Below are 26,887 nucleotides of genomic sequence, written 5' to 3'. Positions count from 1 at the left end.
CCACGGTATGGAATTCTTGAACTGTCAACATGACAGAAGAAAAAGTAAATTTAATACGGATGGTTTTATTAGTTATAATTGGACATAATATAATATTATTATTATTAGGTTAGGTTAGGTTTTGTAATTCTGAATTAAATTATTCAACTGAATGTCCATTTTGAGGTTAGCTATCAAGTGTCAACAAACTATCACAAACATTCAATCGACCATTGCACAATTGATACCCAAGCACGAATCAAATCGCGAAAATACTTTTCAATAAAATTCTTCCGTTATCATATTATAGTTCTAGAATTTTTTTGCGCATAGTAAATGGATATGAACGTCATTGTCATTGATTGGTATATTTTTATATTATAATCAATGACATTTGACACATTTGTTTAGTTGCAAAAAACACCACGGAGCGCGATCATCTATTTTGACCATAGATAATAATAAATGTACATTTTGACCAATCCATGAGCATTTGATACATTTAGTTTAGTTGCAAAAAATACCACCGTAGTGCTACTATCTAATTTGTCCAAGACATGAAGTAGGCAGAAAAATTACTGCCGATTTCACGCACTCTCCAGATATTTTGTCTAATTCATGAATAAGGCAACGGGCTTGCATTTTTCATGATTTAGGCAAAATTTTGCCCATTTCATGTAATATTCAATTTCGCACATTCGGCGTAACATATATAAACGCATTGAAATCATTAAAAAAGATACCTATTTTATTTTTCATTAGAAATAGATATTTTTTTAAAAAATGTCTTAAGAAACAATGGAATAAAAATAAAACAATCATTGCATGCTGATTTGTCTAATGTGTGGACATTTTGCAAACTAGCACCAAACAATTATTATTTCAAAAATGATACCCACTATCAGCTATATTTATATTGTAATTTTTTTCTGTTGCTTGTATGCATTTAACATTGATTTTGGTTCTCCGATTTACAGTGTAGCTTTAAGTAAGATTATATTATTTCCAGTACTATACCTACAAATTGAGTTCCTTATGAAAAGTATATTTGAAAGAAAAAATCGGTGTGTGCACTTATGTCCGTGCGTTAGAAGTTATACTTTGGCGTAACAAAACAAAAAAAATATTCAACATTTATTAGTTAAGTAGGTACATAATACAATTATTATTATGATACATTAGGTATTATTACCAAATCAAAATTTGGAGCCCTGACCGCGGTACGGATTCCCTGTTAATGTTACCTAGGATTAAGGCTAATAATATTACCTCTACAATTTATATCGTGTATTATCTCTGTTGGACCGGCTTCATAAATTTAATAATTTGAATAGCGCGGCTTTAGTTCGCAAACCACTGCCACCTGTCGGAATCATTGTCGTATTTATCCGAGACACAACCCTGCCTACAAGGCTTTGATGGAATGTATTGATCTAAATAACATTCATCTTTTCTTTTCTTTCGAGGCGTGTGCATAGAACAGCAAACTACATTCAAGCTATTTAATGCAAATTTGCATGCATAAACCTAAATAGAGTCCATTGAATAGTGACATCACGTCACTGACGTAATATGAGTCATGCCGTGACTAATGTTACTGATATTGTGAATAGGTGTAAAAATGTGCAAACAGTACCATATAAATTTAATACAGTATAACCCCTATTTTATGTTTTCTACCCCAACTAAATCTAACCTAACCTAATCTTAGTGTGATAATGATGCATCGAAATGTATGAAAATAGGTAGGTATCAAACTTTAAATTAACAATTATTGGATTGAAAAACATCTGTACTGACAGAAATGGGTATTTAATATAATTGCCTACATGGGATAAACTGTTTCCGCCAAAAAAAGAAGATAAATGGTCATGCGGTCATTGGTTTTTTTTTTTTTTTTTTTGAATTATTAATAACCATGTCCTTGCTTTTTCGTACAAGGTGGTTGTTGTTAGTAATTTTGAACAATCACAAACGCCCAGGCTTTGAGAAAAACACATAAATATTGTGTGTCCTGACCGGGAATCGAACCCAGGAACTCTCGGGTGGAAGGCCAGCGCCTTACCCACTGCACCACGAGAGCCGCCTGCGGTCATTGGTTATATACCTGACATAGTAATCAATATTATTCGTATTGTGATCGATGAGTAAACATTTTCGATAGTTTTCTTTTGATACCAAAAGCCAAACCAAATCCTAACCCAAAATAAGTAGGTTTTGTCACGTTTTGGATTGTTTTTAATATTTTACCGCATTTTCTTCTAACTTATACCCTCTAATTCAAACGTCAATTTAATAGGTACCTATACTAACGACAAAATCGATGTAATTCCAATAACATACCTACATGACCCGTCCATAAATTCTCACCTTGTAACGGATTCTATGTTAATCAAGCAATAAATGATCCGATTTATATCAGCTTAATTTATTAATTAGTAAGACGTTTGGTTTTCGATACAATGGATTTTCTATTGATTATTGATATATCAAACGTCAAATTGACATTTCAGATAAGGTGTTACTGCTTAGAGACAAATTAATATTTATTTCATTCTAGTGGCAGCACTAATTTTATTCAGCATTACTCTATCCATAAAGTTACAAAATATTATTAGGTACGTCATAATAATGTAGGTAGGTACGAGATATTTTCTTCTGAGCTCTGTCGATTAAGGATTATTGATGTGGGGGGGGATTTAGGCATTTATTGTAATGAGTTTCAGGGAAAATGTGATGTGATTTTGACACGTTTCAGTATCTATTGTTTTTCAATTTTTGCATTTTTTTCTATACTTATGCAAACAAAGGTACTGTAATTTTATTTTCACAAAATCTAGCGTTTTTCCTGCCAAATAGCTTGTTTTTGTTAACAATTGTTGGCAACACTTACTGAAACAAACGTCAAATCTCAAACTGTTTCTGGTTTACACTGCGCTTGCGCAATCCGTCAAAAAGTTGTCAATCGGCTCGAAAATGGTTGGAAACGTGCTGAAACATACCCAACATACCTGAAGTATGATCATAAACACAGATTATATCAGAATCAATTGTAATTCATGACATGAATAATTCTAGGTAAGCCATTTTCATTGATTATTCAATTATTATTTAAATATGTACCTACATTTAGAAACAAATTGATTTAAGTACATTTATAGGTACTTACTTATTTGTGTTTGACAGTTGATGCTAGGCAGGAGTGGGAAAATGATACAAAGCTTGTGTTTGTACCTACAAATAATTTTCGTCCATCGTTTACTATAATATTATAATATAGGTAATATAATAACAAAGTGAATAGCCAATCTGTTACTAATTGACCACCAGCTAATTTATTTGTAGGTATACCATATAACTTTTTAGACATAGCCTATAAATACTGACAATACACATATTATTTTGACAAATATATTTTATAAATGTACAATGCATTGCATACACAATAATCTAGTTTGGTAACAGAACGGATAAACATGCAAATTTCAGTATTTATATATAAAATAAATACCGCACAATGTGTTGTGTTAGATAAGCGAAAATAATATTTAGAGATAAAATACCTACTTACCTTACTACTTGTAATTAAGTATAAGATAAATGCAAAGACATCGTATACCTACCTACTTATCTATAAAATCTGATACCAACTGCGTCCAATTATCATTACTGATGTATCCATCAGTCATTCAGTATCATCTTACAACATATTTTTGGGTGCGTACTCCTGATTATTTATGATGGCTAGTGACAGGTAAATTAATTATTATGAATTGAGTGACAATAGTATTGTATGATTTATTGTTTTGATGACGTATTTGTTGTGTGATACAATAAAGTTATTCTAAACAGGAAACTGAAAAATTTATTTGAAATACAATTTTCATGTTTCTACATTAGAATTAACCACTGTTATAATTTTTTTAATAACAGGAATGATGTGGCTTACCATTTATCACTATAAATTAAATAATCCACAATTCGTTGACATGATTTTCAAATTTTAAGAAATATTGTAGGTAATAGGTTTTTGGGTTGTCACCGCGTGTTCTTCCTCTTTCTTTTGTCAACATTCCGGGCTCGTTGCAGAGGCTATTCTTATTGAAGTGTATAGTGAGGCGTATGAACGTGAACGCCACTCTAATTGTGTCAAAAGACAGCTCTCGTAGTGCAGTGCGTAAGGCGCTGGCCTCTCATCCGGGAGCTCCGGGCTCGACCCGGTGAGGTCACAATATATTTATGTGATTTTTTCAAAGCCTGGGTGTTTGTAATTGTTTCGTTTCTATTACTAAATAATACACTATTGTTTCACTACACTACTGTCATTGGGCCTCTTGGCATATGTAGTTTTGTTATAAAGAATATATATATATTTTTTATGTTAAAAAATTGCTGTCTGATATCTGTTTAACTAAAAGCAGATCTTGCTGATAGTAAAAAAGGGTGATAGTGTACTGTGCCAGAAGCCATGACGTTAGATGTAACCCATCATCCCTATTACAATCAGGGTTCCTATGAATTTTGATCATGTGTCTATAGAGTGTTCGCCAATTACTGATTGTGTAGTATTTTAGTCGATATGCCCTCTTGTGTCCACTCACACGATTTTTTACCGTTTGTGAGGTTTGGCCAAGGTTTTTCAGGACATCTACGACAGCTTATCTGGTACACAAACATTTTCTCCAATTATTTTTCAACATATCTTGTTATTTCTTCTTCATATTTGAATGGTTTTTCAATACATATAAGGTTTGTAACATTTTTATCCAGCAATGACTAGAAAAAGGTTGTGTAAAAAATATCTTCTTATGGTAGTTTTGTTTTATTCATAGTAAAGTGTACGACGTGTTGGTTGTGGGCTGCGGAGCATCAGGCATCGCGGCAATCACCCGACTTTTTCAAGATGGTGTCTCGGTTTTGGGGCTTGAAGGATCGAACCGGATCGGTGGGAGAATCCACAGTGTGGAATTTGGCGACAATATCATCGATTTAGGTGGCCAATGGTAAGATATGTTAAGGCTTTTTGTCCTCCAGCTTCAGTGGCCTTTCAAAAAAAACTGCTAAAATAAAATCACAGAATATCTGTTAGTTTTTTTAGCTCAGCCATATTTCAATCCACTAGTTTTTTTCTTCAAAGAGTATGTTTTAGGATATTAAAATAATTTGTTCCCGAAAGGAAGAGAAGTCTTCAATTGAAAAATTAGTTAAATATGGCAAATTAACAACGGTTTATATTTATTATGTATGAGTAAATGAGTAAAAAGACTAGATTAACCCTCTAAATTACTAAATTCCACACAGAAACAGTAATTTCCATACAAAGTTGTCCAAAACTTTTCTTTTGGCTGTCTTAAAAATTACCTAGTGATTTTATATTAGATCATCATGTTCGATTGTATAAGAATCATAATATGAGCCTCGACAGAGTGGAGGTTGTGTTAATGATTTTTTAACGAGAAATGTATGTTAACCACTTGCTCAACATATTAAGTCCATACTCTGGGTCCAAACACAAATTGAAAAACAACTTGTGAATTTGCCAGACTCGAGATTCAAAATATACATGCTTAGAAAAATGAACCTTACCTACGTTTTAATAAGGGTCATTCATTATTGCCGTATTCTGCTAATGCGTGAACATTTTGAGGCTACCTACCAATAATAGTAAGGAGCCGTAAATTGGAGTCGGTTTATTGATGTCACTTTATACAGGTATGTCACTGATTACTGATATACCTGCGTGTATCTTTTGTATTTTACCCCTCTGGATCATAATGTGTCATTCAGGTAAGGGTCCCTGAGATCTCAATAACCAAATAAAAGGTTGAAAATCACTGGGTTAATCACTATTTCCTCTCCATGACAACGGCAGTGATCTGCAGTGTGGACGTGTATCAACAGTCTTTTTTCAAGGATTGGCTGTCAAATTCACACAATCACCATGCGGTAAAATGTAATGAATTTTTTTGTAATTATTCCATAATCTGTAAATCTTTGTCATAATATGGCCTATATGTACACAGTTGATATAAGCAGTCTTTAAATTTCTTATCTTTATTGCTGTGTAATGAATTGCTACAATGATATACCTTCAAAGTAAATATGTATCGCAAACTCATATCTTATTTCTTGTATGGGATATTATAGATTTACTATTTTACGTCATAGCATTCTTTACACCTCATTACATATTACAGTCATCATATTTAGACAAGTTTCGACTCAAATCTGAGTTATTAAATCTTTGTTTTGTTTGTCATTCTCCTGATTAAGTACACCAATTTGTTTTTTTGAAGTTATACTTCTTTAGGCGTGTTTGGAAAATCAGATCAGAGTGTATTTTTGGCGTGTGACATGTAACACATAATTAATTTTTTCACACAAAAATAATCGCACTCGATTGGATTCGAACCACCGATTGTTCGGTTATCAGCCGAATGCACTACCATTACGCCACAGTATGATACTCGAAATCGTGACGATTATACAGTATAATATTATAGTTTAGAATTGTTCCGTTGCCTAGGCAGCGAATTTATTATACAGTATAATATTATAGTTTAGAATTGTTCCATTGCCAAGGCAGCGAATTTATTATTGTCGGCCATTTGCAATTCCTTATGTAAACAAACTATTAAACGTCATAGTGGCAGTTGTTACTTTAAAAATAAAAACAACGATAAATAATTATATAATTTAGTAATATAAGTTAAAGTGTATATAAATAAACCAATGGCGTTCCAATAAGCGGTCCTTTTTCTTGAGTGTGTAATATAACAAGATAATTAAGAGCCAGTCGAAGAATCTAGATTATCACAAGTTTGTTTTTGTTTTGTTACGCCAAAGAAGTATAACTTCTAACGCGCGTACATAAGTACACACACCGATTTTTTACAACGTTTTTATTAGGTCGTATTCTTATTTGTCCGGTGGTTGTTTATCCGGTACAAATCTTGCAATAGATTTTTAACTAACTTCCCGACTAGCTAGACATTTGAAACTTTTAGAATATATCAGAACACGATGCCAATGAATTTTTTTAATACTTTTAGCCATCTTTAAGTAGAATGTAATTCATTTTCAGTTAATTCTGTTTGTATGAAAAGTTATTTCAGAAGAAATCCGTAATCTAATCCACTATTATTGGTTGCTAAGGGGGGTGGTCCTAGCAACTCAATTATTAATATATACGTGCGTTACTATGGAAATCAATATGAAATGTCAAAATGACATTTCAGTATCCTATATTTATTCAGTATTTCTATCAAGTACAATTAAAAGTTTTTATTAATACATAGAATTGTCAAGTTTATATGATTCAACAGAAAATTTAAAAACATGGTACCTATATAAAAAGTTCTTTTTATCTTGTAATTATTTATGAATATTTTTTCATACATCAATGTGAAATTTATGAATACAAATAATGCTGTTATTAATTATACGTGGAATGATACTTTTCCTAAAGTGAAAATTAATTTAAAATTTTTGTCTTATTAAATGCACTTCTTCAGGCCAAAACCTAATGTGGGTTTAGTCCTCTTCAAGCATCTGCCTCCACCTAGGTCTTCCCGCTGGCCGCTTCCCTCCAGCTTAGGACGCCCAAGATCAAATATACCTACACACTCCGTGAAATGGTGCTTAATGGAAAACTCTTCTTGGCCATATCCACCCCTTAGATGGAGCATATGGACACCACGAGGCACCTCCAAGAATCCCTGTTGCTCGCCAGTCTTCTTGCTTCATTCCAGGTCAAACCAGCATCCCGTAGCTCCGCCGTATACACTCTATAGATAGTATTTAGCGGCCTTCCAGGATGCTGGAATCTGGTTGGCTTGAAGAACAGGCAAGCCAGGTTGAGGTATTTTTCTGGCATCCGCATCACATGGCCGAGCCAAGTCCAACGTCGCCTCTTCACTTACAGCCTGATGAGAGGCTGCTTGGTGCGTTCTTTTATCTCCTCGTTGCTCGTAAAGTCATACCACCGCACACCCAGTATCCATCGCAAACATCTGTTTTCGAATCTCAATAATCAAGCTTGGTATACGGTTGCCCTGAGCTTTCGTAAGGTGCCATGATTTGTTACCGTAAAGCAGCACCATCAAAATGCAAGCGTCAAATAGGTGGCATTTGGTTTTGACCGAGTACAATCGCGAGTGTCAGACACTCTGCATCGAGTAGAATGTTGTTCCAGCCATTCCCATTCGGATAGTGAGCTCTCTCTTGACTCTTGAAACTTGAAAACTCTAGTGCAGTCAAATACTTTGCAAAATTCAAAAAGGAAATAATATATTTAAATCAGTATATATATTGTAAACCTACAGATCGGTCATATATTCAGTTATTGTGTTTTATGTGCCATAAAATATTTATGATTCAAACAATAATAAATTATTCATTTATGATTGCACGTGATTGATACAAAAACATTGCATAGTTCTATTGTGTTATTGCTAGTAATTTATGAACATGCTCATAGATAACAAGAATTTTATTAAAAGTTATTTTCACGATTTGATTCGTGCTTGGGTATCAGGCAATGGTCGATTGTTTATTTGTGATAGTATGATTTGATAGTTTGTTGACAGTTGTTAGCTAACCTCAAAATGGACATTCAGTTGAATTCAGAATTACAAAACCTAACCTAATCTAATAATAATAGTATTATATTATGTCCAATAATTATGACTAATAAAACCATCCGTATTAAATTTACTTTTTCTACTGTCATGTTGACAGTTTAAGAATTCCATACCCTGCCCAATTCATGGACTCGGCAGATATTTTGCCTAATTCATAAATAAGGCAACAGGCTTGCATTTTTCATGAATTAGTCAAAATTTTTCCGATTTCATGTAATACGCAATTTCACACATTCAGTGTAACATATATTATATATGTGACGTTAAAAAACAAACGTGGCCATCTCCAGTCAATGACTTTTTTGAGATTTTTGGTTGGTATGATTGCTTGTGTTGTTTTATATAATATTATTTAGTTAAGACATGGCTATCTCCTCAATTTCTGCTTCAAAAATTCAAATAAAAGATGTGATTTTTTTCAAACTTAGTCATATCCATTGATTTTTTATATCAAACGTGGTCACATTCGTCTTGGCCAATAACGACGTAGCACTTTTTCAAAATGGCCAATCATGTCGTGGCATTTTATCAAGATGACTCCCATCAGCAAAAAGTTTTCTCTGTGTATACGATGTGCTCTTCAAGTTTTTAAGCGAAATAATTGTCAAAGAATGGAAAATAATCCAAATAAAGTTTGAAATAGTGTCTCCAGATAATGCACGAAAGTTAACCAGATCAAATTATACCATTAAACGTTCAAAGAAGACTGAAAAACGGTAAGTAAATTTTGATTTTCAAACGTTTTACGACAGTTAGCATTTTAGAACCTCAGGGCTGTGCCTTGGCTGTTCATATTTTATGTTCAGTTTTAAAGCTGCATAATATCGTGTAAACTGGTTCAGTCATCTTTATTTTTTTTATATATTTTTATTCAAAAATATTGTTATGTTTGTTTAGTTACCTTTAATTCTAATATCATAAAACTCAAAATAAATTCATAAACCCAATTATAATTTTCAAATTATGAAGTGTTAGTTGTAAATATGAAATAAGTTATACATTTATAATGTTGTTTTTTTCGGGTGCCGGTCGAAATCCCGAAGGGCCGAAATCCCGAATGCCGAAATCCCGAAAGCCGAAATCCCGAATGGCCGGAAGCCCAAAGGCCGAAATCCCGAAAAATAAAAAAATATAAACAGTAATAGTTTTCAACCAGCGGCACCCCAATAGGCGGCGCTTTTTCTAGAGTGTGTAATTTAACAAGATAATTGGAATAGTTATATAAAAAACTATTATTGATTATGGAATGATGCAACAAAATAATTTTCAACCAGCGGTACCCCAATAGGCGGCGCTTTTTCTAGAGTGTGTAATTTAACAAGATAATTAGAATAGTTATATAAAAAACTATTATTAATTATGGAATGATGCAACAAAATAATTTTCAACCAGCGGTACCCCAATAGGCGGCGCATTTTCTTGAGTAAGTAATTTAACAAGATAATTAAAATAGTTATTTAAAAACTATTATTTATTATGGAATGAAGCAACAAAATAATTTTCAACCAGCGGCACCCCAATACGCGGCGCTTTTCCTCGATTGCATAATTTAACAAGATAATTAAAATGGTTATATAAAAACTATTATTAATTATGGAATGAAGCCAGAAAATAATTTTCAACCAGCGGCACCCCAAAAGGCGGCGCTTTTTCTCGATTGTATAATTTAACTAGATAATTAAAATAGTTATATAAAAACTATTATTAATTATGGAATGAAAATTATTTTATTGCTTCATTCCATAATTAATAATAGTTTTTATATAACTATTTTAAATATCTTGTTAAATTACACACTCTAGAAAAAGAGCCGCCTATTGGGGTACCGCTGGTTGAAAATTATTTTTTTGCTTCATTCCATAATTATTAATAGTTATTATATAACTATTTTAATTATCTTGTTAAATTACACACTCTAGAAAAAGCGCCGCTTATTGGGGTACTACTGGTTAAAAAATATTTTTTGCTTCATTCTATAATTAACAATAGTTTTTAATACTACTATTTTCATTATCTAGTTAAATTATACAATCGAGAAAAAGCGCCGCCTTTTGGGGTGCCACTGGTTGAAAATTATTTTGTTGCTTGATTCCATAAATATTAATAGTTTTTATTATAACTATTTTAATTATCTTGTTAAATTACACACTCTAGATAAAGCGCCGCCTATTAGGGTACCGCTGGTTGAAAATTATTTTTTTGCTTCATTCTATAATTAATAATAGTTTTTAATACTACTATTTTAATTATCTAGTTAAATTATACAATCGAGAAAAAGCGCCCCCTTTTGGGGTGCCGCTGGTTGAAAATTATTTTGTTGCTTCATTCCATAATTAATAATAGTTTTTAATACTACTATTTTAATTATCTAGATTAATTATACAATCGAGAAAAAGCGCCGCCTATTGGGGAACCGCTGGTTGAAAATTAATACTGTTTATATATTTTTATTTTTCGGGATTTCGGCCATTTGGGATTTCGGCCATTCGGGATTTTGACATTCGGGATTTCGTCCGGCACCCATTTTAACACAACCCTGTTTGTAAGAATACAAAACAAACCGATCGAATACAAAACAAAACTGTCTATCTCCAATAGTATTTATGTCAAATCCAGATGATACAAAACAAACATAGCCATCTCCAACATAAAATCGTAAATATCTTGTTTATTAAGGATCCGCGATTATTGAGCATTGTTTAAATCGTATTCTTTAAATAAAATATAATCATAAATTAGGAAATTATTAACTCACGGGTTCAAATTAACCACAAAAACAAAAAAGTTGATTTACTCAGTTTCACATGTGATGGAGATGACCACGTTTGTTTTTTAGCGTCACATATTAGATTCCTAAGTTTCGTATTTGTGCGTCTATTCTATACACAAGGCTGCTATTAGCGGCTATCGATGGCTATTGAGGGTAGTTTATCAAATTTTTATTTTTTTTATTTTACGGAGGCTTTGACTATGACTTGCTGTCATATCGCCTCTTCTCATCTCGATGAGGATCCGCCGATCAGGTCCTTACTCCAATTCTGTTAAAGAACTTTACAATTTTACCAAGCTCTTCCGTCTTACTCACCGCCAGGGCATCTTTCAATTCGAAGATATCCGCAATTTGCAACTGTACTCTGTGTCGTTCATATTTTGGGCATTGTACTACTATATGTAGAATGTCCTCCAAAACATCACATTCATCGCAGAGCTGCGAATCGCCTCTTCCATGAGGACATCAAATCTTTTACCCATTGTGGGACCTGTTCTTAGCCTCAGTATCAGCTTAAGCTCATTTCTCTTGAAAGGAGACTCTATAAACCAGGGCACCAAACGTATGGATGGAAAATGGACTTATTCCATTTCTCCCTTTCTAGGGATGCCCTGTGGTGAAAATCTATCCACATGCTTTGGCACATTTTCTTTATGGCCTCATTTATGTATTGAGGTGTTATAATTGTTACAATAAGTTACCAGTTTAAACTGTCAAAACTATTTATCTTGCTCTAAAAGATAACACAGCCATGAGAGGTGCCGTTAAAACAGTTCAGAGGTTAAACTTATTGTAACAATGAATTAACCTCAATATTTACATATGATAAGCCACCCTCAATAGCCGCCGTGTGTATAGAATAGATATGCAAATATAGTTAATTGCAATAATAATAGTATTGAAATTATGTACAACAATATTGGTTTATGGGGATTCGATAATAATATTCTAACCTAACCGAAATTTATTTTTGTTTTTTTTTAAACGGTACATGTTCAAACACGAGCGTTAACATGTTCTTACTCCCTACTTCAGTTTTAGTTTGTCAATTTATGGCTACGGCCGTATGTTGTAGTTTAACCACTGGGGAATGCCAAAAGAAATGGCGTATTTCAAAAAAACACTACCTTATTCTTAGGTCAATAATTATTATAAAGCAATCATTATTCGTAGGATGTTTATCACACTTGAATGGTCAAAAACATAGCTTATAATTAGTATCTTAAGAATTATCTTCAAATGTGTTAATCTTGCCCATTTTTTGAATAATAAAATGCCTAATTCTTGTCAAATTTGGGATCACAGATATTATCAATATAAATTTTTATCGTAAATATTTAACTATAATAATGTCGACATAAATTATACTAATTATTATTAAACTGGCGCTAGGGGCCGTTCAGGTCCATGGCCGACTGCACAACGTTTCTCCAGGAATCTCTGTCCAGCGCTCTCTCTTCCCAGTTGACTATCCCCAGCCTTTCCGCATCCCTTTGAATGTTGTATACTAATGGTTTTATAAATGCGTTTAAAAATTAATAAATGTAAAAAATCTTAACACCACTGCACATGTATGTACTGAAATATGAGTATATTCTAAAACATTAGAGCGAGAGGTTTAAAAGAATACTATTTTATGTAATAAAAATACTTTATGCAGTCATCAAATGTTTAAAATAAATATAAAGGATAATAAGGCTTCAAAATTATATAAATAGACTAGCTGACACGGCAAACGTTGTTCTGCGATATAAATTATTTCTAGTGAATATTTTGGTTGTTAAATAAAAAATAACGAATGTATCGTAAGTGTGTGAGGATGGGATCTATGACAGAAAGAGGAATGGAGCGCTGTAGACGATGACCGCCGATAAAAACAAAAAAAACACCAACTTTTCATTTTCTCAATTCAAAATGAGTAATGATGTTCATAATGAATGAATTACCTGTGACAGGATCTCGTTGTTTAATGTTTATGCAATATCCGTCTTGTCCCTTCCAGAAAATTAGCGGATATTGGAGAGCGTCGTATGAATGGTGTGTGTCAGCGATGAACTCCAGATTATTGTTTCTTCTTCGAATCACGATTTCTCGCGTCGATGTGCGGTCGCCAACCATGATTCCAGCAATGTCGTCAATAACAGGCGCATTGAAACGACGCACGTGCTCTCCAGCTGGTGTTTTATCAGGATTGATGACAATAGCGTGATTGTCACTTGGCAATTCGTGCATGTGTGCTTTGAAGAAATTCTCACCGCCGCGCCGCGCCCATGAAGTAGATTTGTAAAAATGTATGTGGTTCGTTTGGCATTGGCAGCAATGAGCCTACTTTGTGGTATACTTGGCCTTTGATTTTGAACGTAGAATGGAATTGTTGACCATTTGCCGCAGTATTGTGAACTATTTCTGTTGCTCCAGACGAAGTCATTTGAAAGCATGAATTGAATGTGCGAATGGACTTCAGGAACAGGTTTGAATCTGGAACCGTGCCGATGAGCAAGCCGTTCAATGGTTCTGGTGGTATCTCAATTTCTGGTAGTTGCACTTTTCCTGATGCGCAACACATCCCGGCTGACTCATGTTTGAATTTGAGCGCATGACAATGGGGACATTCTTTGTCCATAGCACCAATCAGCACTTTCGGATGAGCGGAATATTCAATATCTGGCTCGTACTCGAATGCGAGACGAAGGAACGAAGCGGATGTAAATGTTCGATGTACTTGTTGGCGTTGTCGGTCATTTGCTCTGCGTGTGTTAACTACGAACCGGCGCGCTTGGCTCCGTTCCAATTGTCGTTGTTGATTTCGTTCAGCTCGTGCCTCTTGTGATTGAGATGCACGCAATTGCGACATGCTTACACGCACATTTTTGTTATCTTGTTGGATTTGTTCGTCTGTTCTTTCTGCTCTACTATTTCGCATATTTGTTGCTTTATTCGTTCGACGGCCCAAATGGCCCCCTTTGCGTCTTGCTGGCATTGTGCACTGTAATACACGCACATAAAAATAGATAAATTAAAATAAATCGTACAAAATTTTGCACGCACTGCGTTGTGATATGCCGAATGAAATGTCAAAATGACGCGACGCTTCTCTCGAATTTTTCTCGGACGTAGCGCCATCTGTCATTCAACAACATAAATAATTTCGTTCTGTTTGAAATACGAACGACGGTTAAATTTGTTCATACAAAAATAATAAAATCGCGATTTAAAAATGGGAGGGTGGGGGTAGGAGAATTAAAGTTTGGGGTTATATGTATTTTTTTATGCCAAATAATAAAAAAAATACAAAAAAAAAATTGTCAAAAAAATCAAAGAAAAATTTTCTGGATAGAGATACCCTAATCACCTAGCGGTATGAAATATACTTGTTGACCTATTCTCATACCTAACAAATATACATAAAAAAATTCATAAAAATCGGTTGAGCCATTTCGGAGGAGTTCAACCACAAACATCCTGACACGAGATTTTTATATATATAGAGATTATCTACAACGTTTAAGCAATGTCCAGGATCATACTTTGAATATACAATAAAAGCTCCATTTTGACCAACGCTGAGCACGTCCGCCCTTAATACATAGTGTGATCATTTACACAGCATAGTCAATTTTTAAAGATAATTTGTATGATTCCAAAGATATCTATGGAAATTGAAAGATGTTTTTACATTTTTCAGAAAGTTGTAGAGGTATTTGCTAAGCAGAAACAACGCAAAATAGATTGTCTATTTAAATAAGGTAAATACGTTTTTGTGCACACTCACTGAAAGCAATTTTAGGAACCACTTGCCACCACTGATAATCTAGTCATTTTACAACGTTTTTATTAGCTCGTATTCTTGTTTGGTGGTTGTTTGTCCAGTACAAATATTGCAATCGATTTTTAACTAACTTCCCGACCAGCTAGACATTTGAAACTTTTAGAATATATCAGAACACGATGCCAATGCTTTCTTTTAATACTTTTAGCCATCTTTAACCAGAATTGAGTTCATTTTCAGTTAATTCTGTTTTGTATGGAAAGTTATTTCAGAAAAATCCGTAAAAAGTAAAAGACTATTATTGGTTGCTAGCAACTAAATTATTAATATATACGTGCGTTACTATGGAAATCGAAATGAAATGTCAAAGTGACATTTCAGTATTCTATATTTGTTTGTTTGTTTGTTTGTTTTTTATTTACTTCATATCAAGTACAAGTTTGAGCATATTGAGCATAATAATTCAACAGAAAATTTGAAATCATTGTATAGGTATTATAAAAAGTTCTTTTTATCTTGTAATTATTTTATTAGTAATTTACTAAAGCGTAAACTTTTTTATGTACTTATTTATGTTTACGTTGATTTATTTGAAAACGTAAAGAATATTATACCTGTTATTATTATTTCAATGAAATGACAGCAAAGAATTTTCAAGGGCCATACTAGCATATATTACACATGTAAAATTTTATTTTATTTACACCAATTTCAACTCAAATTATTGCACGATTGCTTTTGTTTTGAAGATATCATGTAGAATCATTATTTGATAACCAATGGCCTGATGAGATTACCCACCAAGAAATATTTGTATGTTGGTGTTTAATTGTGCTATTATTTAATTTAGGTGTCATGGGGAAGAAGGCAATATTGTATATTCGATGGCAAAAGACTTGGATCTGCTCGAGCATCGTGACGCTGCTCTCAGCTTTACCATGATACACTCAAATGGATATGTTTTATCGAAGGAGGTTAATGATAAAATCCAAGAATTACACATTGAGGTAATCAATGAAGTTGACGAGGTCATGAAGAATAGTAAAGCACCACTGGGAGTGCATTATATGGAATTGTATGTATTTTATCTTTATTTTAAATCCATCTAAGCAAAAGAAAATTATTCATTATCAACCGGGGTCGTTCCCCTGCTAGATGAATACCTCCCTAGCTTTTTCCATTTTTCTCAGTTCCTAATTCTTTACTGTCATAATATTTCTACTGAACTAGGTGACTACTGATTGTACAATGTTATGTATTCTCATTAGCATTTGTGTATGGCATATAAATTGAACACTCTCATATGATCTTACTTTGTGTACCAGTGGCGAAGGATGGAGGTAGGCTGTTAAGATCTGCCTTCAATAGCGCACACTGAACTTTCTCAGTCATGTGTATTTGTTTTCATTGAAGTAAGACTACAATTTACAGATGCTGTTGGTTAGTTTTTAAAATTCAATTAAACCTACAACACCAAGCCATAATAGATAATAATCAAAAAATACTCATCTATCTATAAAATATCAAAATTATGCAATTAAATCATACATAACTTTGGATATTTTATATATAGAATAATATTTCTTATTTATTATAGTTTGGTTAGGCAGGGCTTAACGAATTATGTGTAATAATATGTATTCTTAATCCAACGAAAACAAATAAGTATGAATAAAAAAGTGTGCACAATTTTGTCATATCGCCCAAAATATACCAAAACTATTATGGTTTGGTTTAGGCAAGGTTTATTTGAATTTTAAAAACTCACCAATACCATCTGTAAATTGTAGTTCAATAAAAACAAATAAGTGTGACTAACAAAGTTTAGTATGCACTATTTACGCCCACGGTGGCCGCGCGGCATAAGCGTTGGACTATAAAGCCGTGGGTCCCAGGTTCGAATCCTGGGTCTGGCAAGTACACATATTGTTTTTCAATTTGTGTGTGTCAGAGTATGGACCTAATAGGTTGAGCAAGTGGCTGACATCCATTTCTCATAAAAAAACAAAATCTGTCAATACAAACTTCCACTCTGTGGAGGCCCATATGATCCTATCAGGATCGGACATGGTCGAAAAAAAAAAAAAAAAATTTATGCCGTATCTTAACAGCCTACATCCACACTTCGCTACTGGCGTGGATAGTATATGAAATAATTTTTTTTTAACCCATAATGGAATAATGACCTCCATCAAGCGATTGGAAGTTGGATGATTTTGGGCCTATGAAGGAACATAGTAATTGCAACGTCATACATGTCTTGACTGGGGAACTTGTGACATTGGTTTATGGTATCATGGCAGTGGCAAAGACTCCATACTACGCGATTATTTAAAGCCTACCTTCTTAAGGAAAAAAAAATTAATCGCATATTGACATATTTATATAATCACTTGATTATTTTATATTTTATAAAAATAAGTTGGAATGTATTGTACAAGATTACAAAATTCTCTGCAAAGATTAAAAAAAATATACCACAGCACGCAAATAAATGTCAGAGTATTTCTCAAGGAATTGTGATATTTTTTCGTATTGATTTTACGTCACGTAACCTTAATCAGTCTATCAAATTGTATTGTATATGGTAGGGTACTATCGCAGAGCCTTAAACCTTTGCGCATAATATTGTTGTCATGACTGCACTTTGTCCAAAATAATTAATAATTAGATACTTTATAAAGAAAATTTCTATTGTGCTTAATCGCATATTAATAAATATTGATTGTCTTTAAAAATAAAAAGATATTTTATCTGATGATTTGTGATGTGTATAAATATTTTGAAAAATACGTAATTTAAACTCATCCCTCAATTTTATGTGAGTGAGTTTTTGAACTTTCATTGAATTAGTGTGTCGTTGTCATTAGTTTGTACCTATAAATTAGTGGTAATATCGTATTATCTTCTTGTTTCCCGTAAGTATACCTGACAAGTATGCTCTTTTTCCCAGATCTCCACAGCCTACCTCTTTCGAAAAGTCACCCTTCGCCACCGTACCATGGAAAACCTTAGAGCTTTTGCTTGAAAGAATGAAACTGACATTTTTATTATAGACCTCCAAGAGGAAGACAGAGCATAGAAGACAAATAATTGCAAAGGTATTTTCATATCATCATTATTTAATATATTATCATTAATTACTTTCAGGTTTAACAAATTTCTCAAGGCACCTGAATATTCGGTAATTGATCCAGCAATTGGCCAACTAACTATAGAGATGTTCCAAAAATTTCAAAATACACTTGATGCATCGGACACATGGTTCGATACGTCCTCCGAAGGTTTGTCAAATTATGTGACTTGCCCCGGGGATCTATTACTACACTGGAAAGGAAGAGGATATAAAACAATTCTAGATGTTTTGATGGTAAATATATCTATGCATTGCATATACCAGTAGCGAAGGGTGGAGGTAGGCTGTTAAGATCTGCCATAAATATTGCACATTAAACTTTGTTAGTCATACGTATTTGTTTTCATTGAACTAAGACTACAATTTACAGATGGTGTTGGTTAGTTTTTAAAAATCAATTAAACCCTGCCTAACCGAACCATAATAGTTTTGGTATATTTTCGGCAATACGATAAATTGTGCACACTTTTTCATTCATATTTATTTGTTGTCATTGGGTTAAGAATACAGTCGAACTCGGTTATTACGATCACGAACATAGCGGGATCTCATATGTAACGAGGAAACATTCATTGACATTTTAATTTATGATTTTCTCCATACATTTATTCACTTTTATAACGAGCTACTTATTGGATATACCGAGCAAAAATATCTACAAAAATTTTCTTTCGACCCTATGCAATAAAATCCGACCGTAGACCGATGCCGCCGGGATCGGATCACGTTTATGACACTAGTTAAGTGTCCAAGTACCTAATTGGTGTTTTCGCCGACAATATTGAAAAAGTATCCACGCATATGCAATTTCATGCTTTGTGAAGTCAGTAGGTACCTACTAGCGTTGATTACAATAAACAACTTCTTTTGTAGTATATGAATGCCATTTGCCAATGCGGGGATTTTTACGATGGTTTTCAGATTTTTTATGTTCTATGCTTATATAGAACGTGACGTGAAAAATGTTATATAAAGATATAACAAGTAATGCTTATAACGAGCAAATTCAGTCGGTCCTATCTTCCTCGTAATAACCAAGTTCGACTGTAGGTACATATTACACATATTGTTGTTTCATTTTTTTTTTTAATTCATTAAGCCTTGCCTCAACCAAAATATAATAAATAAAAAATATTATTCTATCTATGAAATATCCAAAGTTTCAATTGCATAATTTTAGATATTTTATAGATCTACGAGTATTTTTTGACAATTATGGCTTGGTCTATCGCAGGGTTTGATTGAATTTTAAAAACTAATCAGGTAAATTGTAGTTTTATTTCAATGAAAATAAATATGTATGACTGACAAAGTTTAGTGTGTAATATTTATAGTGAATCTTAACAGCCTACCTCCACCCTTCGCCACTGGTATATACATACACAAGCAAGTCTGGTCTTGGGGCAATTGGATCAATTGGGCCTTGCACCCTACAGCGCTACAGTTGCTCTGGACGTAGTAATAAAAAAATATAAAATATTGAAACTTCACAAGAAAAGTTGGTTTTTAATTTAAAAAAAGCAGGGGGAAGGGGCTTGAATCATAATTCTTTAAAAATTTAATAAAATAAAAACATTCCAGCAGCTTTGTTCCAATTTATGATTGTATCCAGGATAAATGATATCCTCATTCCACCCAACTTGGAATTGTGAAAGTTTCTTGTGAATGATTTCGCTAGCGGTATATTTTCATTCTTCCTGTCATGATCGTGGATAGTTTGACAGTTCTACAATAGTATTATTTTATTCATATACATCTTACTATAAAATAATAATTAGAAATTATATTAACTACATTGTGAATATGTTTAAAAGTTAGTAAAAGCCGACGCGTACTAACCTAACCTGATCAGTACCACGGACGAGTTAACCCGCCAAAGCATGTATGTCGTGTCAGTCCACGGACGAGTTAACTCGCGGGTTCTTGTAAACGTCATAATTTCTGAATAAACTTTGTGTATATTTTCTAAACAATATTTATCATTTTAGTGTGAAAATATTCACGATAAACTCGAGAAACATGTTGATTTGGTAAATTTTAACAAATATTTATCATTCTGTTCCTATTTCATATATTTTAAGGGATTTATTTTATTCCAAAAATAGCTGGCCTATGAGTGTCCAGGTAGTAAAAATTGGCTGGCAGTGATGAGGTTAATTAAAATTTCAAATTTCAATACGTGCTGGAAAAATATAATTTCATCCGAAATGTCATTTAATTATTGTTCCTATTATATTAAGGCTTAGTCACATTGAATTTGATATTATTCTCTATTTAATAAACATTAAAAACTTCAAAAACTATTTATTGCGATATATATTATTTTATGTTTCTTGCTTGTAGAAAAAAATTCCAAATCCTGCCGAAGAATTGCCTATTGATATTTTATTTAACAAAGAGGTGACCAACATAAACATTGTCAATAGGTCAACGGGTAATACAAGAGTCCAAGTCAAATGCAAAGATGGCAGTTTATATACTGGAAAGCATGTTATTGTTACGGTATCCCTTGGGGTTCTTAAAGCAAGGTATTATATCAATTAATTTTGTTTTTGTATTTAATGACAATGAAATAAAATATTATCAATAAATTTTAGTAGGTACAGTATTGCTATATTTTTCTATACTGACCACAGTACAAAGGTTTAAAAATATAGTATGTTTATCACTGAGCAGATACCTAGCTGATACATGAATTTTATTTTTTTAATGAAACTTAACAATCGAGGTGCTGATGATTGAACAAATATAAATACACCGGTAACCAAGTTCAGTAAATTGTCTTCAAAGATATAGATGTAATTGTAAATTCTACATGACTGTTGTGAAATTTTCAATTTCAAACATTTCTTGCACTTCTAAACACTTCAGTTGCCACATTTTTATTTCCAAATACAATTGTTTTTATATTACGTACATTATATTTAGGGAATGCAATACCATATGGAAATACCTCTCCTATATTTCCAATTGAATACCAGTATTTGTAAAATAGTTGAAAAATATTAATATTTTATAGCACGTTATACGGTATTCATGATTTATTATTAATTTGTGACACATTTTCAGATATCTCGAGTTGTTTTCTCAACCGCTGCCACAATCAAAGGTGATGTCAATCCAAGGTCTTGAATTTGGGTCAGTTGATAAAATATTCTTCCTTTATGAAATGGCATGGTGGCCATCACACTTCCGATGGATTGGGCTATTGTGGACCGACCAGGACAAAGCTAAATTTAATGGCGAAGACAAATGGTTAACAGAAGTGTTTGGATTCAATGTAGTAGATGCCCAACCGAGCCTTCTATCATTCTGGGTCACTGGTCCTATTGCTCGATATGTGGAGACTCTGCCGCTTGACACGGTGAAGGATGGTATATGTCGCCTGGTTAAACAGTTCTTCGGAAAGCTGTATTCCATTCCGCCTCCTAAAGAAGTAAAAAGGTTTGAATCAGATGTAATTTTATAATTGTGAATAACGAAATTCATTCAATGTCAATATGTTAGTTTGGATTAACTGTGTTTTTTTAAGATCACTGAAAATAAATTCTGGGATATGTTTGTGAAACAAAGCGTTTGGACTATACTAGGAATTGCAATACTAAATGAAATGTCAGTACTAGTTTTTCAGTATTTATTATTGAATACCGGTATTCCTTAAAACATTAAAAAAAAAACAGAAGTACTTTCTGTAAATATAGCTATTAAAATCTCTGTAACCCATAGCCGACCAAACACGAGAATTTCTTGTGCAGCATTTTTTTGTCTTTTGTAGGTACCAAGAGAGGGCACCTTTTCGTTAATTTTTTGGGACGTCCATAGGCATCTATCAAAAAAATAACGAATTAAATAAGTTTAAGAAGAAGATTTCTGCACCAAATGAAACTTTGGTTAGCGAAGTTTCTTACCAAATAAATATATTTATTTTTTAAATGCATCACCATGAGAAAGTGTCGCTGCTTGAATTCGTACTGAATATATTTGTGAATTTTTTTGTAACTATGTGACAACTATTGCTTAAATTGTTGATCTAATATGTTTTAAAACAGCTTCCTATACTCTACAAATCAATGATTAGTGAAGTTTTCAACCAAATAATAATTTAAAAAAATACTTGAAAACATGGGTAGTTTGAAAAGAAATCAACAATAGTTTTTATTTATTTCTTTGAACCTCCCTATTTCCATTTTCATTTATTTTATTATTTTTAAAACTCGAAATTATAATAGGCCATCCTTTTTTTATATATGTTCCAAAAATAAATTGATTTCAAGTTATATATTTTGAGTTATTGATATTTGATTATTGGAAGTTATTTTACTGTTCTATATACAAAAATAAACTTGGATTGAATGACCAATTTTTTCCGATAGTCGGACACAATGGGTTAAATGGATTTTATATCAAAAACCTACCTACTTACATTTATTAGGTTAACATTAAAAAAAATGTATTGATCATAATACAATATTATGGTGATTTTTTCAAATAATTTCAATATATTGATAATTTTATCTAAAGCCTTCAATTTAAATGCAAATAAGTCCAGTCCGGCTGAAGGAAAATCTTCTTAAATTCAACACTTCTACATCAATAATTATAGAATAATTGAACAATTGTCATGATGTTTTCTATTTTGAAATAATATTATCATAATTCATCGCGACAATTATATAAATGTATTTGATGGATTTTGTTTCATTATTATTTAACCTCTGTTGAATTCAGTCAATATTTATGTTCTAATGGATTCAAGCTCTGTACTATTCCATTTAAGTCGTTTTTTGCGACCCGGGTTTCGCCTTTCGGCATCTTCAGGCGTCGTGTACACTCACCAAAGGCAAACACACACTGACAATGAACACCCTTAACTCTACCTTATATAGTAAAACAATACAATAAAGTAGGTAAAAACTCCATTACCTACCTATTTAGTCAGAAATTACAACAAAAAGTACAATAAACAAATTATGAATAGCTGAAGTGTCAGTAAAAAACCCAATTAGTAAAAACCCTATCTTATTAATAACAATACACTGGACAGCATATTATTATAATAAATCGTCAAACCTTTTTATTTTAATATAATACTGAAAAAACCGGTATTTCGGTATTGAAAAATACTGGAATACCAGTATTGCAATTCCTAGACTATACTTACAGGGAGTCTTATGAGCCTTCAGTATTACACGGTAGTTTTATGTAATAGGAAGAGTGAACAACTTAAAATCTGTAAATTGGCCTACTGAAAAAGGTCTTTAAGTTAATCCTTACAAATTTGCTTTTTTCTAAATTCTGGCATAGACTACAGCAGCTTTAGTTCTCAAAAAATACATATGCATTGTGTATTATTACAAAAATGCATTATTTTAGAGAGTTTTGCAACTGTGGTTTTCATATCTCCTTGCGACGATATCAAGTTTTTTTTTATTCATTCCAGATCTCAATGGTATACAAACGATTTAGTGAGAGGATCATATTCGTTCAGAAGTGTGGGGTCTGAAACTCTTGGGGCTAATCAAAAAGATTTGGGGGCCCCTGTGTTGAATGATTCCGGCACACCTGTAATTTGCTTTGCTGGGGAGGCGACATCCGTTGAATATTTCTCTACTGTGCATGGGGCTATTGAGTCGGGCCATAGGGAAGCAGAGAGACTGAAAAGTCTTCTCAAACCAAAGAGGTGAATATTATCTTTTATTATGCAATATTGTCCCTTTTAAGCACAGATGGAATATCTACTTGTCAGAAGAAGAGATAATAAATGATCTAAAACACTTATTTCTCTTCATAATAAATGGCCTGGCAATACTGACTGAGTGTACCCTATTAATGATATTCTAAATCAGTTGCAATTGTCAGATGATCGATTTGCTCTATGGAAAAAATAGTCTTCACTTATCAATAGGCTATTGTAACTAAGTATGTACTTGCAAATAAATACATTACGTATTTATTTGTAAGTAAAAATAGATTTTACTTAATAATACTTAAGCCCTCGGTGATTGAAGTAATCACAAAGAAACGAATAACAGATCCCACTAGAAAGAGTCTTATTAACAATATTATGTATTCTGTTTTGACACCGAATTGAGGAATTTGAAATATTGTTTGTTAAGGTTTAATTTTAAATAGACAGGAAAATTTATAGACATGCCACGATGACATAAATAATCATCATCATCATTTATCTCACTACACTTGGGCGAGTGGGTCTTGGCCTCCTTGATGATCCTGTGCCAACGCTTTCTAGTTGCATTGGCCAAGCATTCTTAAATTCTCTCTTGGAACATTCCAGCCATTTCAGTGTCGTCCATCCAGGTCTTCTTTTGATATTAGGGGAAGCGTATCTAGCCCCCTTTGCTGGTAACTCCTCTGGTATTCTATGCATGTGACCGATAGACCCTAAATTTTCATATGCCATGTGATCTTTTCACCACCATAAAGAGTATACAGGTCCTCAATATACCTTCAGATGCCATCTTTTTTAACCCGGCCGCCGCGTCAGTTTCAATATGAAAGGGGCTCTCTCTGCGGTACCATTTTTCTAAATGCTATGCTTCGCTATATTATGATAAATACGGCAATTAAAAATAGCTGGTATTACTGTTATCATGCCTAGATACATAAGGTTCGAAGTGCCACACTAAAAAATAGAATCGATTGTTGAATTTAGCTGTGAATGCTTGAATAAAATCGTCCATAGTCCCTTGTACCGAAAAAATACGCAGCCATGTTTGTGACGTAAAAACGCGTCATTGAGATTGTGCGCCTATGAAAAGAAATAAATCACTGACACTAATTTTATTTTAGTCATGTTGGAAACACTTAAAAATGCCGTTAAAAATATTGAAAATAATAGCTTTTATTGTGTCGCATATTATTACAAGTTTTATGGGTCGCGTAAAGTTGAGTCCACAGTGGTTGAAATATTGTAATAATTTCTTATGTTCTTTTTTTAGTGTAATTTGGATTTTTACTAGATTAAACTTTTCAGTTTTATTGAGCATTGTGTTATGTTAGTGATTGTCGTTTTATGTTTTATAAAAAAAACAATATTTATTTTGTAAAATCTGCTGCGTGCTTGTAAAAGTGCTATAAAAACATTTATTGCGTGAGGTTTTAAAATTTCATAAACATTAAATTGCATACAAAGATAATATGTAATACAGTTGAAAAGTCAATATTCCATGATTTACATTTTATATTATGTTGTATACCCGTGTGTTTTTTTTTATACTTACGTTTATTTATACGTTTTATATATTCCTTCCTGTAATTTATTGGTAAAACTCGCAATCGTCCTAACTAAAATATAATAATATATTATATTTTTTCATTCCGTGTGGACGTATCTTTACGACATATTTACGACTTTCAATAATGAGCTCGATTTATGACTTTCAAACAATTGGGGTGACACATGACGACATGACCATGAGTAATAAAAATAAATGACATAATCCAGAACACAAGTTCAAGTACATATTTATAAATATTTTGACGACACAGGTTCGTTTTTTTGGTTGTATTTTATTCCCGCAAACATGGTGTTGTAAAGATCGCGGTGAATATTCAACTTGACACGATAAATCACTCGGCGCACACTCAAACTCGAATGAAAATATTTTGTATACCTAGTGCGCAGGCGCTAAAAAATACCGCGTAGATTTGAACTGATGCAATCGTACCGGCGAATCTCAATAGATCGAGAGGGTTCGAAAGATCGATGTTTATGAAATTAAAACAACATATTTTTGACAAAGTTATATAGGTGGAAGTAGGCAGATGGATCGGGCTATTTTTTAATAAAATTCTCAATGCCGCATGAAAAATATTTCTTGCGTTATCCACAGGTCAAGGTTTGCGTATCTGACTGCTATACGGTCGCCCATGTGTTACGTACTAGCTGTATCCTACTGGAATACGGTCGCCGGGAAAGGGTTAACAGCTTTAGGTCGGATAATTGGTACTACGGATAACTCTACTGTAATGATGAAATTTTGCACATCTTTTATAATTGTCATCTTTCAATGTTACATAAATGAATTTTATCATTTGTGATTCTTTGGAGTGTTAATTTAAGTTTTTTTTAATGAATTCGGTTAGTAACTTTATGTAGTTTATTATTTAACTTTATAATACATTAACTAATGATTTTTATTTTTTTCAATACAGGAATATTCGCTCTAATTTGTAATTGACGCATGCGTGGATGTCACACATCACGACAGTTGGCAACCATTCACACCTGCGTGATAAATGACAAATCAATTCTCACGCCCTTTTAAGCCAAAATTCATCCTTGAGTAATATGAACATACCTACTAATTTATTTTATTTGTTAAGAATGCATTGAAATTTATATGTATTAAAGTTTTATTTGCTAATTTATATTTATTTGTAGAGATATTATTGTTTTATATTTTTGTTTAAATAAAATTTTGAAATCGTTATTGTTGGTTTATTCTAGTCAACTTATGGCATTGGATACAGAAGCTATCAATAAGACTGATGTGAATTCTTGTAAGGTACTGATAATAGGTGCTGGTCTAGCAGGCATAGCCGCCGCTAGAACACTTTTTCTAGCTCAC

General features: G+C 32.8%; 1 protein-coding gene across 2 annotated transcripts; it reads left to right on the top strand.

Moving 5' to 3' along the window:
- Window positions 1-2,866: 2,866 nt before the first annotated feature.
- Window positions 2,867-26,748, top strand: LOC147080018 (spermine oxidase-like). Of its 2 annotated transcripts, none has more exons than XM_085947584.1 (8): window positions 2,867-3,057; window positions 4,812-4,982; window positions 16,011-16,235; window positions 18,311-18,530; window positions 20,640-20,824; window positions 21,366-21,740; window positions 23,737-23,976; window positions 26,472-26,748. In XM_085947584.1, exons 1-8 carry the CDS (start codon window positions 3,044-3,046, stop codon window positions 26,491-26,493), a joined length of 1,452 nt encoding a protein of 483 aa, XP_085803710.1. In that variant the 5' UTR covers window positions 2,867-3,043; the 3' UTR covers window positions 26,494-26,748. The 2 variants fall into 2 exon arrangements, with proteins under 2 accessions (XP_085803710.1, XP_085803702.1); XM_085947576.1 differs by lacking the exon at window positions 2,867-3,057 and adding an exon at window positions 3,638-3,733.
- Window positions 26,749-26,887: the final 139 nt, after the last annotated feature.

Source organism: Rhyacophila brunnea, unplaced genomic scaffold (genome assembly GCF_057557595.1).
Source record: "Rhyacophila brunnea isolate RB1 unplaced genomic scaffold, BYU_Rbru_1.0 scaffold_1, whole genome shotgun sequence".
In the NCBI taxonomy this organism is placed as follows: Eukaryota; Metazoa; Arthropoda; class Insecta; order Trichoptera; family Rhyacophilidae; genus Rhyacophila; species Rhyacophila brunnea.
The sequence above is the reverse complement of the archived record's forward strand: the minus strand, read 5'-3'. Positions and strand labels throughout refer to the sequence as shown.

What these genes read in the sequence shown, in the direction of transcription:
- LOC147080018 (XM_085947576.1), top strand. An exon ending in ATCGATTTAGGTGGCCAATG is followed by an intron (nt 4,983 to 16,010) that starts GTAAGATATGTT and finishes TATTTAATTTAG; the next exon opens with GTGTCATGGGGAAGAAGGCA. An exon ending in AGTCTTCTCAAACCAAAGAG is followed by an intron (nt 23,977 to 26,471) that starts GTGAATATTATC and finishes TTTTCAATACAG; the next exon opens with GAATATTCGCTCTAATTTGT.